The sequence below is a fragment of the Etheostoma cragini genome, chromosome 4 (genome assembly GCF_013103735.1).
Source record: "Etheostoma cragini isolate CJK2018 chromosome 4, CSU_Ecrag_1.0, whole genome shotgun sequence".
In the NCBI taxonomy this organism is placed as follows: domain Eukaryota; kingdom Metazoa; phylum Chordata; class Actinopteri; order Perciformes; family Percidae; genus Etheostoma; species Etheostoma cragini.
The window spans coordinates 12394430-12412313 of record NC_048410.1 but is presented as its reverse complement, the minus strand read 5'-3'; the positions used below and the strand labels follow the sequence as shown (position 1 = coordinate 12412313).

Here is a 17884-nt window from a genome sequence, read left to right as displayed (position 1 = left end):
GAAACCTAACCTGCTGTCCTGCAGCCCCTCTGCAGGATGAATGATTGAAGAGGTCTGCAGGGATGTTCGTGCTTCCTGCTTTTGCTGTCTCCTGTTACCATGTTTACCCACAGTACAGCAGCCAGGTGTGTGTAACTAGACTGAACCTATGTGAAAAATGCAATGCAGCATTTACATGGAATATAGAGTTTAAAAGTATTTCATTTTTTAAATGGTTAATGGAAAAAAATCTTAAATAAAAGTTCACAGGAGGTAGGAGGGGTGGGTTAATGATCTTTGTGTGGATGAATGTGTTAAAATGGAAAAGAGCTGAACGACGCATCCCTGTAACTCTCAGGTTATAATTAGAACAAATGCAGCAGCCTAAAGAAAATCTCCGATCACTTAACATCACCGACACAGATGGCATTAATGTAAGTCGGCACCTGTTGACAATGAATGACTGGCGGTTCTGCGTTTCAGAGACTGAATTCTAAGTAAGATGACTCATCCGCTCCTCAGGCCCCTCCCAGGAGAATCACATGAATGGTGATGTGACTGAATGTGCAGCACACTGAGGTCTCTGCCATCCAGTGGCCACCAAAGCACAGATCCATATTGGAGAAAAACGTTGGTTAACTCTTGTCTTTGCAGAATATTCTAGAAATACTTTACAGGCATTTGAATCCCTCGATTCCTCCTTTAAAACAAAGACATACTGCCTTTAAGGTCTAAAAGGTACTATTTTATTCGTTTTGTTCACAGATATGAATGTTTTTTACAGGAATTGTGTTGATACAAAATCATTTAAATTACTTTATAAATATCTCAGAGTTTCAGAGCCTTAGGCAAATGGCTTGTATCATTGTAAACTGACCCAGCTTTTCACGCATTTACACATCCTGAGCAAAGCCCACCCTGTTGGTGTTGATGTCGAAGGCAGTGTGCAACTGCTGCATGAAGACCTCACCCAGGGTCCAGGTGCCGGATGCAAACCTTGTTCTGCACCCAGAGGCGGAATGAGGAGAGAGGACAGAGAGCATGACAGAAGGCAGCAGAGCAGCTTAATCGCCTTAGGTTAACTAAATACTGGAACATATAAATCTGCATATGCTTTTAAAAACTTTTTTTATTGACAAAAATATGGTACCAATTTCTAATATTGCATCCATAAAGGGTTTCCATTTTGCAACTGATGAATTTTGAAGGATGTACTTTGTAGTGCTATTGAACTGTATTGTATTATACAGTTATTTAGAATACCCTCATTAATGCAAATGGTGTGGACAAAATAATAAAATCACCTGGCAATATAACAGAATAGAAAATGATGACCATAGAAATAGATCCATTGTTTTAAATGATTATAACATTTAACTAAAATTAATAACTAATGCAGTAAACTGGCAACTGAATGTTTAGTTTATATAACAATATCACCTTTATATATGTAGTTTCTTGAACAGCTCATGCCTGTATATAATTGATCTCTGTTTAGCTATCTTAAAAGACAAGGCAAGTTATACTGCTGGGGATATACATTACTAAAAAAAATTTCTCGAAACCTGGCAAGCTAAAAGTTGTCCATATTAATGAATTATTAATACTCAATAAAGCAAACAATGCTCTAATAATGGCTTAAATTATTCATTGCTTAATAAATGATTTATAAAAATTGATGAAGCCAGTAACTATTAATTCTTTAAGTATGCCTTAGAAAGTGGGACCATACATCACTTTGTGCTTAAAACACAAACCTTTATGACGTAGGCTGATGGAGGGAGAGCAAAGCTGTGGCCCTGAGCATGCAACAATGTTCCAATCGGTGGTGATTCTGCAACATAAAGAAAGCATCAATAGAAATGCATCTGTTACATACATCAGAGGCAAGAAGAAGACCTCCCAATTATTACAATAATTACAACTATGAAGTGGCTATATTGTGTTTAAAAAAACAAAACATGGACGTTTAAACATGCAAAGGCAAACTCCCTTTGTATTTGGATGTTTCAAACATTAGTGGCCTGATACAGAGGGATCGATCCACTGCATGCTTCCAGAATTAACATACTACCCTCTAAAGAACGGGAGGCACAGATGTTGTTTAAAAGACGATGAGAGTACTGCACCATTCATAAAAACACCATCTTGCACATGAGAACATTTTTTGGCATCATGAGAACATGTTCTGTGGGATTTTGCCCTGGTTCCACATTTTGTTAAATACAGATGTGCCTTCTTCATGTGATAAGCCAGGGAAGGCCGGACCAAGAATCCCATCCCAGGGTAAAAAGCCCGGGAAAGCTTCCTTTGTTACAGTGAGGCCGAATCTCTGGTGCTCCACGTAGAGATTGCTTATGTGATAGCCAAAATGTAACATCAGCTTTTGTGTTTTGTGCAAATACAGATCAGATTAGATACGGCATGGTAGATACATTTTGTATGTTATCAGCATAGGTGGAAAAAGTCCTCGGATCCTTTACTTAAGTAGTAAAACACTGATATATGAGTAACCAAAATATACTTAAAGTATCAACAGTAAAAGTACTTGATCTGCAAATTATATGTTTTTGTAATAACTCAATGCACAAGTATCAATCAATTTGGAGCTAGTTTGAATTACTTTATAGAACTATGTAAAGTTCTTTCATTTCCAGTGGGTCCTAACCTAAGGGTCGCCCCCACAAAAAGGGTCACAAGATATAACTAGGGTGTTGTGAGGTGAGTGAAGGGATAGGAAAGTAATGGTTTATTTTTTGGGAGGTTTAAAGCGACTCATAACTCAGACGTCTGAAGGGGCCCCAACTAGACACTGCTTTTTTGTAAGGGGTTACAAGCCAAAAAGGTTTAATCATAAAAAAAATGTGTTGTATTACATAAGTTTATCCGGTTTGTTTCATGTAAAATGTTAAATTAGAAATGTAACTAACTGCAGCTTTCGAATACACGTTGTGCGGCAAAAAGTACAATGTTTCACTCTGAAGTTTTAGGAAAGATAATTAGTTACTTTCCACCGCTGGCCAGCAGAAAAGGGAATGTTTAATCCTCACCTTTATGAGACCATATCCAGTATTCCTGCTGCATATCCACTGCCGTATGAGACGGAGAGAGTGGAAGATGCTGAGCTGTTGAACTTCACATGTTTGTCTAGTGACAGAGAGCCAGAGTAACTGATAAAAGACAGTACATTTCATTTCTTTTTTTTTGTTTACAAAAAGGCATCTTAAAGTACTAAGAACAAGCAAATAGTGTCAATTCAGCAATACAGTAAGAATTAGGGCTGAAAATAACAATTATTTTCATTTTTGATTAATCGTTTTGTCTACAGAATTCTCCAAAAAGTATTATAAATGCTCATAATTTCCCATAGCCCAAGGTGAGATATTTAAAATAACTTGTTTTATCTGACAAACATTGTAAAACCATCAGATTTTCAGGTTACCATCATATATCACAAAAAAACTCAAATCCTCACATTTGAGAGAAGAACCCACAAATGTTTGGCATTTGTTGTTGAACAATCACCGATTAACGGCTATAACACAGAATCATCACCATGTTACAGTATTCTGACCATGTACCTCATGTACCTTTATCAGTATATACTCACCACAAGCAGAGCTGGTGCAGCGGATGGAGGGAACCCACAGGTCAGAGGAACCGCTGTCAAAGACAACTTCAGAGAACTGATTTGGAGTTCCAAAGCCAATCTTTGCGATAGTATGTTGTCTCCAAAACTTTGGAGTTTTTATTTCCTCAGTTTAAATATTTAATGAGTGCACAGGGCAGATATACAGAGATTACATGCTACTTACATCTGGGTCAAAGGTCATGGAAACTTTGCTGCTGTGTTGTAGGGAAACTTCCTCCAGTAGTCTTTGGCCTCTGTCCTCCAGCTGCTGCCTGGCTGACTTCCCTCTAATGTTAAACTGCCTGCTCAGGAGTCCCGTTGAGAGGGAAGTCAGCCAGGAAGCAGCTGGAGGAGAGAGGCCTGTTTATAGCACATATTTAATGTGGAAGCATACTCACAAACCCTTTTTTTTTTTTTTTAAATATCTCAGACCTCATAACTTATCCTCAAAAGGCGTTTCAGTCTGGGAGTGATCTAGGCAAGTAGAACGTGAAAATAAACTAAAGTGTTCTGAGCTACAAAAAGTGAAGGGCCTGTCTCAGAGGGGGGGGGGGGGGGGGGGGGGGGGGGGGGGGGGGGGGGGGCTAATCATAAACAGCTGGATTTATGTACGTAACACTTTTATCCAAAGCTTTTTATAACTTGCCTCTCACTCACACACTGACTGCAGTGATACCAGGTGTGGGTGCTACTAATACACTCACTATTCCAACATCTCTAGGGTGGATTTTCTACTGTTTATCCATTCGCTGATGAATAAAATCTTAAAATGGTAAAATGGTTGCCCGATAACCGTAAGGTTGGTCGATCAATCCCCGGTCATCTGGCCACATGTCAAAGTGTCCCTGAGCAAGACCCTGAACCCCAAGTTGCTCCCTGGACGATGCCTGAACAGCTGTCCAGTGCTCCTTAAAAGCACTTACAGATTTTCACTACATTGTACTGTATGTGACGATTAAGAATACCTTTTGATACGTTTTGTTTTTAAGTATTAATGGCTTTTAAAAGATAAACAGTAAATGCTTGTAGACCAAATGTTATTGATATCAGTGAGAAAGAAGTTTAATATCTCATAGAATTCCTCACCCATCAACCGGACAAGATTATCGCATAACTTACAAAATAAAAACAAAACAAAAAATAACAACGACACTAGTACTGTATCATTTTTTTCCCCTAGGTATGTCTTCTAGCCGTGTGCTATGGCAGTTTAATATGACACCATCCAACTCTGCCCTCTAGAGGACTGAGACCAGAACAGACCACTTGAGTAAAAAAAAGACAAAACGTCAGAAAGTGTTTCGAGAATGGCTGCTTTTATTCAAGCACAGATCAAATGCAACTTGCATTATTAATATCAAATACTACTACTACTAAAAAATTCATAGTTGGAAACAATTTTAAACTGTACTCACCGAGGCGGTTTCTCATCTGATGAATTCCTTAAATGTGCAACAGCTTTTCAGTGTGTACTCATACCTTCAGAGTTCACTGAAGCTGTGTATAGTAGAGCTCATTCAGTCACATTGCAGGTAAATGTGTCTTTTAAAAGGAGGACACAGACGGCTTTCTTTCTTTCCTGCCTCCATACTGAGGTGACAACCTGAAATACTGAACATTTTAATTTAAAATCATCAACAAAGAAAAATTGTTAAGGCACGGTGTAGTCCAAAAGAATAATACAAACATATAAAAAGGAAAAAAAGCTATACCATATTGTATTCACAATTATATAATCATCTTTGGGTAAGCCCTACATTTAGGGTGCACACTCACACACTTTCTGAAAGACACTTAAAACAGGACCGAGACATTTCTTTTAAGAAGTGTACCTAATCTTGATTCAACAACTCACAATAATACATACACAGTGAATACAGCAAAGGATGTTTATCAGTGCTTTGTTTTAAACTTGTTTAGTTCATTGCCAGTTTCTGTCAGTCACAGGCAGCGTTCTTTTCTCAAATACAGGAAACAAGAAAGTCTGAACTATCAACAGTGAAGTATGCACCTAATGTGTTCCAAACACCTCAAACAGCCAACGGTATTAGATTAAGTAAGACCTCAATAACTTTTATGTTCCACTAGTCACTGATTAACTAACCAACCTTAAGTGCCCTGATTTCCCAGTTATCTCACCTTAAGTGTTAGCTCTCCAGCTACATACAGTAAACATTCCCTTTACTATCTATTGCAGCATCCTAACATCTCTAATCAAGCTAATTACTCTGGCATTATTTGATTAAGTTTGCACATCTGACGTACCACTGTTGACAGCCCACTTTGTGATCGATTATACTACTTTCCGTTTGCCTTGGGCCGCGGGCTCCTACTGAGGAGTGATTTTTCTTCTAATCTAAACCTTTTACGCACCGAAAGCTTAACTATTATTTTTAAATAAATTGCCATACAATGCATGACCTTACTTAATCTATCAATTTGAAGAAAGCTACATGGGTTGGATGATGTAAAAACAGATGATAACTTGCTGAAGCCCACAATAATTTGAGAAATATTCCCATAACCATCTTCTGTTCTTCCTATTTGCTAACCATGTGTTTTTACCATGTGTGGCATATAAAGTAATATTGTTGTATACTTAACATTATTTTGCAGTAGCTAATGTTTCAGTTATTCAAGCACAGACCATTTGGCCTTTTGTGTTTACAAGTTTGCATTTGTTGCTACTCATTTACAATAAGCTAAGACCAATGGCGAAAGGTAACTACATTTTACATTTTTCATAGAGCAACTACTGTAAAACACATGATTGCCTTACAAAATGAACATTTGCTACAATTATTTAAGGACTCACTTGTGAAGCTGTCTTTGATGCTGAGAGCTACAGCAGTTGCTGCACAAATTGCTGGTGTATTTGTGACCGACACTTTAAAATGTACTTGTATTTTCACAAATAAAACCAGACAAAATATACCCATGGTTGAGTCTGCAAAAAGCCCCAGCAGTCCTACTGTAAGCACCGTCTGACAGGATATTTTCTTAATGAACAAAGACCTCAAAAATGTTGTTGGTCTTTCTAAATTGTCTGACAATCTTAACAAAAGCTGTGCGTTGGTTGGCTATTTACCTCAAGGACATTACACTGTAAGTCAGTTTGATGATCTCTTCTTTACCTTCCAACCAGCTTTATCAAACAAGGCCTGGTGTGTTTGTCGTACACATTTTAATACGTACCCAAGTCAGGAGTTTGGACCATCTTGATACTTTACCTGTGAGACAGGAGCAGGTCCAGCCAGGGGGAGACTCAAACCTTTTACAGCTCCAGGAAACCTTGAATCGCGGTAGAGGCTCCGTGTGGAAACGTGAAGCTGCTCAGGTCCCTTTAGTTTGGAGATGAAGCTGCGATGAGCAGGAACAGCACCGTCTTGATGATATACATCCTGACTCAATGACAGCAGGATACTCTTCACTTTGCTTTCATATGCAGTTAAAAAAGGTATGTAAATCAGATCAACAGGTCAACTAAAGATTATGATTCCCTGCACAGGAGTTTGGCAATCTTTTCTCTTCTGTTGAGTTTCCTTTCCATTTTAAAAAGGCACACAAAGCAGACGCTGTGTCACAGTCTCAACCTCTTCTCCGACACAGGATGAGACACATTCGAAGTCTGGCCCTAGCAGAGATCTTCTTCAAAACTCCAATGCAAGAACAATAAGCAACTACACAAATGAACTCTGCTCCTTTCTTGAGCTGCTGCAGATGCTGAAACCATACTCTGTGCTGCTGGAGCCAGACGAGAGGAAGACCGGGGGCCTAGCGGGCTTCCGCTGAGAGGCTCAGATGAACGAGACCCCGGTGACTTTGGCAAAACTTGGCGAGTGACAAACCAGATGGTTCTCAGCCACACCTCCAGATACAACAGGCCAGAGGCGACTGAGGAATAAGCCACATCTCTGAAGAGACACAGTGACTCTAGATTTGCCTTTGCAGACGGACTGAAAAAAAAAGTATTTTAGTTTGGCCGAATTTCAATCTGAATGAAGCTCTTCACAAAGAAGTCATTCAACAAATGATGATCGACAAAATGAAAACACAGAACCGAGAAGCTCAGCTCCCATTGATTCTCACACTTCCTCTCCTGTCTGTTGGAAAGGCTCCTGCTGTCAAAGTGATAACGCCTTTAGAGTTGGATAGACAATTCCAAGTACAGAAAAGGTCACAAAAGCTGTCTTCCGAAGCACTTGTGTTTCCCACGAAAGAGTAAATTTATTGAGACAAAATCTATCAAGTGCATGTTGCACTTTGACAGTTAGGTATACTTCTTAGGCCCATGAGTACTGATGTATTCCATTTCTCTCTCCAGAAATCCTGAGTACACAGCACAAATTATTTCTTTTTTTCCATTTGAAACACAGTACTCAAACCAAAGCATGAAAATCAATTAAACAGTCCCTTCAGAAGAAGGCGTGTAAGGCCATTGGAGATCGGTCTTCTCTCCTCTTTCATTCACAAGTCCACTGATAGTATAGCAATATTTTATAGTCATCGTGCATGGCATACATAGAGCTCTTAATTTATAGGTCACATCATCTTTTGTAATTAGTGGCTTAGAACATAAACATAAAATATAATAACATAATGACTATTTCAATCAACCAATTACCGTGTGATATGATGCCAGTAAAAGTACAATATAAAAGGGGTGGGCACAACAGCAGCTCTGTATAATATAATGGAAGTCGAAACAACAGACTTGTAATTCCTCTGAACAGCTTTCAGTTTTGTCGAGACACTCCAGGGTAATGATATTTAGAGCTGAAATCACAGTACCAGTCTAAAGTTTGAATGGTATTGTATAAAAACAATTGATAATGAATATGCAAACATTTAGATAATTGGTTAATCAATTATATCTTTTGGTTTTGGACTGTTGGTAAGACCATACACAGCTTTTTAAAGATAATGAAAACATCATTTCTGATGTTTTCTAGACCACATAATAAATAATGAAAATAAGCATTAGTTTCCAGCCATAAACATTAGCCTATAACATTATGCAGTTCAATACAACCCTTTGAGATGAGAAATAGAACTTAAAAGCTGATTTTCTAACTTTACTTCAACAAACACTGAACAGAGTTAGCTTTATAAAAGACAGTGTTCTTTGCACAGCGATTGTATTGAACTGGATTATAAAGTAGAGGTGATTGCTGCTTGTGTCCATCCCTACATGCATCTGCCCGTTCTCAGAGAAAACTGTGAAAAACAGGCAGGAAAAACTGTATTCATTTCACCTTGTAATGTCACATAAACCTCCAGATGTGGCTCTGCAAGGAGCCTTGATATTTATGTTATATATTGTCCTATAACCCTATATGTCCTTAAGTGCCCTGTAACACAATTTATTTCCACAATATTCTTTAGCTTTAAGCAGGACTGGCCAAAGCTGACAAAAATAGAAAAGTTGTTATAAAGAAACTTTCAATCAAAATGTTTACTTGGTCAGCAAAAAGTAATACAGATGCACATCTGGAATATGCCTATTAATGAGCAATGGGTAAAGCTTTAGAGCAAATAGATATATTTCCTAAATCATATGTACATGAGTTTCTTTCATGGGCTGGCTGTACAAACATTATAGCACTAAATAAAGGGGTTGACACTGGCCAGTTAAATATATGCCAAGTACAGATCAAATGAAAGCAAAATATTCTGATTTGGATCTTAAACTCTTTTTGTTATATGCAGTCATCGTATTAAGGAATTGTGTCCTAGTATAAATGCGATATGGCAACATATAGTATTGATTCACAGAACTGTAGCTTGCTCTGAATTAGGCTACTTTAAGCAGAGTACCCTTTTAGTGATTAACATTTCTCTGACAACTAAATAGCAGAAAGCAGTGTGTCACCTGAATTATTATTACACAATTTAGCAACATGTATTAAATTCAATGTGACATTCATTTCTATAAACTTAAAATCAGATCACAGTTGTTTTGTTATTCTGTTTTGCCATCATTACTTCTCCCTGTGTTTGCAACACACAGTTTAACAGTTCATGAGTGTGAAAAGAACAATTCAGATTTCTTTTTTTTTATGACGCTCCTCTGATAATAATCATCACCAAGTAATCGTCCTCTGATTTGGCAAAGGCTTTGGCAGAAGCATCCACAAACTGTTGTGAGAACTCACATGGGGGGAAAGCGTGAAGGACTCCTACGTGGTCCTTGTCACGGCTGCCCCCAACAGAGAGGCTGATGATGCCGGCCGCCTCCTTCTGCTTCAGGTAGGACACCAGGTTCTTCAGTGGTCTCTCGGCAGAGCTGCTGGCGTCCTGGATCCCTCCATCTTCAGATTTCCCGGGCACGGCCAGGAGGATGGCGTATCCGCTGGAGCCAGCGGCCTTGATGCGACGAGAAACTTCATCTAGCTTGGGCTGTTCCAGGCGCAGGCGCTGGCTGATCTTCAACTGGGACGCTTGACCCCCCGCAGAGCCCTGCAACAGCAGACTGGTAGCCACTGCCATGTCCCCTTCCAGAAGGTGCAGTGATGTGGGAAAGCTGCTATTCTTCAGCAGGAGGACGCCCTGCCAGACCTGACTCAGCTTCTGTCCTCCAGCTGCCGGCTTAGACTGCTGGCCAGACTTGAAGGAGGAGGACAGAGGTTCTAAGCGATCCTCCTTCCTCGCTGGGCTCTTAGATGGGTCACTGGTTTTGCGTTTGCGGTCCTTCTCAGAGTCTGGCGCAGCCGGGCTAAGTGTTTTTCTTCTCTTGTCTCCAAAGCCAGCGTTCTGGCGCTCTCTAACGGGGGAGGTTCTGCCGGAGCGAGGTAGGCGTTCAGGGTCACTGCAGCGTCCCCCATCACCGGGGCTGCGTTCTAAGGAGCTGCCATGACGACGCAGGCCAAAGTCAGCGTTGTCAGGTGAATGATCCAGCCGGCTGCCATCATCTAAATGTCTCCTTTTGCGGCTTAGATCTCGGCCCTGTAGCTCACGCTCACGCTCTATTGACCAGGTCTCATGGGAACGCCTGTCCAGGCGATCTATGGGATCAAAGCCTGCTCCTCGCATCCTGTCATGGACAGCCATGCCAGACCATTCAGCATTGGAGTACAGATCCCTGTCTCTGAAGCGAGAAAGAAGTGGAGGAGATCTCTCCCTCATTCTCACTGAGTCTGTAAGGCGGTGGGCAAAGGGCTCAGGAGCAAAGTCATAGTGTGGCAGTGGGAGGGGGAGCTGCACATACGGCTGCTGTTGCTGCTGGTAGCGATGATCTGTCTCCGCAAAGTCCACCCGGAGTCTTCTGTCAGGGCCACCAAGAGGGAAGCCTCTCATATGAGTACACGCAGCCTGAGCAGCATCCAAACTTTCATACTGGATGTAAGCCCACACCTCACCTTTCCTGTAGTCTATAGTCCTGATGGTGCCAAAGCGGTCAAACTCTTTGGCTAGTGCAGCAAGTGGAACCCAGGGTCCAAGGCCCCCCACCCACAGCCTGGTCGAGGGTGTGGGTTTTCCATAGCCAATTTTAACTGTGTTGTGGCCCACTACTTTCCCTGACATTGCTACTTTGGCACGGTGAGCCATGTCCAGATTCTCAAACTTAATGAATCCATAGTTGTTGTTCTGGCCTCTCACTGCCCGCTTTATGTCCACCTCTGTTATCACCCCAAACCTGTCAAACGCCCTCCTCAGGTCACTCTCTGTCACACTGACGTCCAGATTGCCCAGAAACAGAGTCCGGTTTGCCCTCTGGTCATCCTCAGGGGTCATTAGGTCCTCATCACGGAAAACAGCACAGTCAGGGACGAACGGGGGTCTATTCCTGGCATCATACACAGAAAAATCTCGTTCTCTTTCCAGGTCTCTTATGTGAGGTGTTGTAGGAGGAGGGGGGGGGAGACGGCCCAGAGCCAGCTGCTGTAACCGGTAGCCTCTGTACCCCATGCCAGTGGGAGACAGAGGTCTCTGAGAGTGGAGATGTCTGTGTCCTGGGGAGAAATTATCCTTTGAAACAGGGGAGCGGCTTCTGCGTCTGTTCGTGTAAACGGTCTCTATTTTCAGAGGCCGGTCGTACAGCACTAGCTTCCCGCGGGCGTGTTTGGCCGAACGGGCGTCTTCAGGCCTCCTAAAGTTTACATACGCCACCCTCTCGTCGTTTTCTCGGCTAATTTTAACACTCACGTCACCAAACCTCTTAAACTCGTGAAACAGTCCATCTTCTATCTCCTCGTCGTTCAACTGGTTGCCCAGTTCACTTATTTTGAGAGTCTTGTACTCATTTTCTGGGGTTGACGGAGGCCGCAGGTCGCTGCGTGAACCGGACCTGGATGTTTCCGCGTCGACGTCAGCGCCGCTGTACGGCTTGTTCCCCGGAACAATCCCGTAGTCGTAGCCGCTGCTAGTCCGACTGGATGAATTATGTCCGTCTAAATCCCTCATGTCTCTTTTCTCACTGTGTACACTTCTCCTGGATGAAGCGCCTGGATGAGCAGAGACGTTGCCGTTGTTGCCGGCAGCGGTTGACAGGGCTCCGATCTTCTTGCTGCCCGGGTGGCTTCCTCCTCGGTCTCTGCTTTCATCTGGCGCGCGGGAGCGTTTCTTCACCGGTGACCGCTCTTTCCCTTTCATTTCCAAATTCTGATACCTGTAGTCCACACTAATCTCTTTTAATCTACTTTCTGCCACTGAAATAGACTTTAACTCTCTTAACTTATCCGCGGTTTCAACTACACTCTCAAGCGAGCAACACAACCGCCATGTTGGACTAATACTTGCAGTCCTGTACAGGAAGTTCCGCCTACACGCCTATAGAATAAGGTGATGGGCTGATCGGGGTGTCACTTATGTAAAAAAGGAAGTACGCTCGCCTTATGATCAAGGGTGCGGCCAAATTAGGTTTTTTTATATTATTCGATTAATATTGGTGTAAACTCTTTTGGTTCATCCACGGATGCATCTGCTGTGGGGTTATAGTACAGTCAAGGCAGATGTTCAGTTGGAAATAACAAAAAGATAATGTTAGTGGTAGACTAGATTAGATTAAAAATTTGCGTTTTAGATTAATCTAATCTTAGTGAATTAGTATGAATTAAAATATAGTATGAGTTAATTGGCCTATATATAGGTACAAACAGCATAAAAAAAGTTGGAAGAACATAAATTGTTCTGGGAAAGTACTGTCCAGCCTTCATGGCGACCTTGAAGTAAGGACACTTATTGAGGAGGCCTGACAGGAAAACAACACTTCCTTTGGAGGAGGGGCTGACTGTAATGTGTCGAGCAAAGATGTAGCAAACCTATTGTTGTGCATTCGTGCAGGAGGCGTTGCAGTCTGTGGCCCGGTCAGGGACCAGCTTTTTAAAATTCAAGTTCATAGTGTGTCTGCACTGAAACTGTTAGAGCTTGTTCTGATCAGATAGATCTTCTGTTAGACCCACAACTAGTGCATGACAGCGTACAGTAGGCCTATACGGTTTCCGGGGACAGTCCCCGGTTTTGTTAACTTGTCCCCGGCTGGATCCGTCCCCGGAAATGTCCCCAGTTTTTACTGTGACTGACAGACCCGAAATTGTTATGAAAGAAAAAAAACATTGAACAAACTCTCAGAGCTCAGAAATGTTTTAGAATGCCATATTTTACGATGCTAAAATTACTGATTTACATGGAGATCTCGTTTATTACTGGATCAATGTCAAAAGAACATGTTTCCTCAACAGTTTTTATTGTGTCCAATACTCAATGAGCTGTTGGTCAAGCCCAGCCTGAAGCAATAAAGGTGTCAGATAAATGTAGTTCAGTAAACTACTGCTACAACATTTCCTTCTGAGGTGTGGTGGAGTACAAGTATGAAGTAGCAGCAGGGGTGATTCTAGGATCAGACCTTTAAAGGGGCTTAGCCCCTAATGAGAATGGGGCCTAGATGAAACGTTATCATATTTACATTATGCATAAATCTCTGCACACCCATTACTCTCTGTGAAATATCTCTCAAACTCCTAACTCAACTCATGCATCAATACAACAAGCGGGTTTCGAGCAATCCAGTTTTGAAATTGCAACAAAATTTCTACATGGTCTCCAAAATTATAATTGGTTCTCATATAAACTATTTATGTCAGCAAAGACAGTTTTGTAGATTGCTTAGCCAGTGTATCCCACCATCTTATCATATTGCCAGATTCCAGACAACCCCACTTACTTATACATAACACACTTACAAATATGTACAAATATATATTTCTACTGGTATTCTTCCTAGTGATAGAAATGCAAAAATATGAGAAGAAGAAAGAAGAAACGATTTCACTTGTGTGTGCATGGTTAAAATTCTGAAGTGCAAAATATTTCAGGCTACAGCACAAATATTTCCATCCAGAGATGAGAATAATCATATCTAACCTCTGAATTTCTTTTCAAAATGCACCAGATGATGTTGTGGCCCTCCTCCCCATGGGGTAGCAATGCTAAGTTGACGTCACAACCAAACATTAGCGATTGGTTATGGCAGATGCAGAGTGGCTCTGGGCAGATCCAATAGTTTTAAACTTCAACAGAGTACCCGCCTTCAAGGAAGTTAACACTTCTCAATGGAGAGTGGCAAGTCTCTAAGTAGCCTACAAATGAAATGTACCAGAGTATGGTTGGACCAATCTAATGGACCCGAGTCTGGTAGGACCAGACTAATGGACCAGAGTCTGGTGGGACCAAGCTAAAGTACCAGAGTCTGGTAGGACCAGACTAATGGACCAAAGTCTGGTAGGACCAGGCTAATGTACCAAAGTCTGGTAGGATCAGGCTAATGTACCAGAGTCTGGCTGGACCAGACTAATGGACCAGAGTCTGGTGGGACCAAGCTAAAGTACCAGAGTCTGGTAGGACCAGGCTACCGGATTGATGCGAAAGGTGCTGTAAGCGATGTCATGCACCACAAAGCACATACAAACACTGCTCCAGCGTTCCAGCCAATAACCGACAAGAAGGATTTGGGGGTGGGGGTTAGTGTGTCGAAGCACAGAAGGGAGGGAACGGGATGAGGAGGCGGGAGGCGGGAGGGGGAAGCTAGTCTTGTTTTGTCTGAAAATACTTTGAACGTCAACAAGAAGTAATGTTACCCAACATTGCTTAGAGCACCTTTAAAATAGACAAAATGTTGTTACAGGGGAGCATGTCCATGGACCCCCCCCCCCCCAGGGGGGCTTGTGCCCCAGGGCAGCTCTAGGTCTAGTGATCCCTCTGGGGCAGTGTCCCCGTTTTGAAGGTATTTAGGTTTCTGAGCTGAAAATGTCCCCTGATTTTGTCTGAGAAATCCGGTTACCTTACATATCTGCAGTAGGTAAGCTATCACCACACTGTAATATCCACGCAAGTGACAGTGTGATACTGTGTGGCTTTATTTTCTATGGGATTGATAATACTGCAGTTAAAATACTTACTGTAGGCTTTGGCACTTTTTCTCTTTTTCTTCCAATTAAAAACATATTCAGGCATTGTAATTACTAATATATATTTTCTATACTTCTGTTAAGGGGTTTCAAAGATGCAAAAGAAATCACTTAGTTGGGCAGGTGAAGCTATTTAATGTCACAGCATGTATATTTGTCATGTATTATCTGTAGCCTACCATTGATTATTTCAGGCAGAATTATTGTAATGTGAGTTCAAACTTTAGGATCCTTTTATGTATACTTCTGTGTGATTTTACCAGCTGTGCTCCTGTCAGCCTTCTGGATAATCAAAAAACAAATTTACACCAGTAGGGGGCAGAGAAGGTCCTCTTAACAACTTGCACCATCTGAAGTTTATCACTGAAACAGGAAACAGGACGGTAGACTAGCACTACCTGTCTAGACTGAAAAAAACTTTTGTATCCGGATGATTGACTGGAAGTCTCCTCCATGGCTGCCAGGTAGTGGAGTTTACTTAGATACTTCAGCCAGAGTGTCTCTATCTTCTTGGAAGACTTACATTGGGTATTGGCCCATCACTACTCTGAATAAAACATGAAGAAACCAAAATAGAACTTAATATAAAACATCCTGATTCTATGATGTTCAAACTCAAGAGAAAATATTTAAACCTGGTTTAACTTTAATTGTGTTGTTTAAAAATGATTTGTTCTAAAAAAATCTTGAAGAAAGTCTTAATTTCCTTAACACACAACTTTGTTAAATTTGATTGTGCTATTTATTTTTTGTGTATTTATATTGGATTGAATAATTTAAATTATAAACAGAAATGCTGAAATTCTGTAACAATCAAACCAAGAAATACAGAACAAAACATAAGATACATCCACACACATCAAATACATGCATTACTACATAAAGTACATATTGTACCTGCATACAAATCCTAAAAGCTTTACTGAGCTAAGCACCTAGTCTATTTAATTTCCTTTCATAGTATCTATATAAAGCCCTACATTTAGTTACATTCCCTCACAGTAGCAGTTAAAGAACACAATGACCTGCCCCTCAGATCACGTTGAATGAAATTAGTTTAAGAGCCTTGAGTTTGCTTCAATTTCAATGAACCTTTTGCTCTTGTTTTTCTTACATTAATTACACCACGCCAACCTAGGCTGAATTGCAACCTAAGCCATCATCCACACGACACCAATCTGTGTAGTCAGTGGGGGTATTTTTGGATGTGTGGGCACTTTTATTATTATTGATAATACACTGTAATAAAATGCTGATGTATGTATGTAGGGCACTCCCACGCATAGGATTACAGCCTGCACAACAGCAGGGGGAGAGGTGGTGGTCCAATTATCAGTGTGTTGCTTTATGGACAGAAAAGCTAACGATTCAGATTTGTTAGTGACACATGCAAACTCATACGCACATCTATGCATGAACTTGTTGTTTACTTTTTAGGCTTGTGTACATTTCTTTATCTGAGCTTGTTGAGATTCTTAAAAAAGAAAACATTTTCTTGTAGGAATGCTGTTTTCTCTACCCAGGCTATCAGAGAAAATATATAATTACAACAAAGTTCACCTTTACAATTCAAAATGTATATCAGACAAAGGATCACATCACTGAGTCTGACCCTGTTATTTGTTGCATCAACCTTGTTGCACTAACAATACTAACTTAAAACAACAGTTGTCTTTGCTGTAGGGCTATTTTAAAAGGATTATGTTGTCCAAAAAAATTGGGACATAAGCTGTGTCCTCAACCCTGTGAGCTGGACCGGCCCCTCTTTGAGAGACCATCTGGTGAAGTTCTTCCATAGACGGTCACATGTCCTTGTGCAGGCCCAGCGAGGCAATCTGCCACCCAGTATTTAAAACATAGTATTGGGATGGGGGCAGGGGTTGTTCATCCTGCTTTACAACTCTTCCCAACATCCAGGTCAGTTGTTTGTCCTCAACCAAAGCATTCATCCATCATTGAAGTGTGTCAACAAAATTGTGCTTACATATAAAATGGTGCCAAATGTATTAAAGAGAATTATAATTGCTGTGCTTGTTCACACCAGTAGATAACCATCAGTAAGCTAACTTGTTACACAGAGAAACATTTTTGTAACATATTTGAAGAAAGATTTATCTCAAATTCACCGAGGTTGCTGCTATAAATGTACCAAGATATAAAACCTTAAATATGCAATCTGCAATGGATTAGAGAGGGAAAAACTGCTTTTAATGAGTTTTTATTTTTGTGCGTCACATTAACAGCATGGCTTGACCCGCTGCACCCCTGGCTTTCATGTGAGACAGATGCTTAGTAACAGATCTGTTTGTGCATTTCTGTCAACCAAAAGAAAACCAATCCATCACCTGTCTTATCTGAACCAGCATTGAAACCTGGATGAATTTCCTGTCATGTGTGTGAAAAATGAGAGCCACCTACTGTTTCTCATTAGTACACTGTATCACTGCTCCCAACTGGTTTTGAATGCATTCATCTGTTATGTTTCCTATTGTACCTCGATTTAATGACGAGACTCCTCACACAGTACAACAGTTTTGATTACAACCTGTGTTTCCGGAGCACTGCCATGTGTCTCTCAGAGCCCAACATGACCCACTTTCTCCACTGTCTGAACACCTGCACAACACCAGTATGTCCCTGTGCACTGATGCACTCTGGGAAAGCAGGAGATGCTACAACAGTGTGAGGATGCACTGACAAATAAAGCGGAAACCCAATACTATTGAGTGTTTTTTTTACACTAAACAAGTTAAGTATTAATTAAAGATCTTAGGGAAAGATCAACATGACAATAATGTTTGTTTTCTATTACACATCATTTCACAGGTTTTGCATGATGCTGCTGAAGTGGTATTGTGAAAGCATTAGG

The 17884-nt window shown here is 41.0% G+C and overlaps 1 protein-coding gene and 1 pseudogene across 1 annotated transcript; both read right to left on the bottom strand.

The window, feature by feature from the left end:
* Positions 1 to 285: 285 nt before the first annotated feature.
* Positions 286 to 6827, bottom strand: LOC117943411 (annotated as a pseudogene).
* Positions 6145 to 12399, bottom strand: LOC117943949 (RNA-binding protein 15-like). Its single transcript, XM_034870399.1, has one exon. The coding sequence runs from the start codon at positions 12200 to 12202 to the stop codon at positions 9668 to 9670; it is 2535 nt and encodes an 844-aa protein (XP_034726290.1). The 5' UTR covers positions 12203 to 12399; the 3' UTR covers positions 6145 to 9667.
* Between the last annotated feature and the right edge of the window lie 5485 nt (positions 12400 to 17884).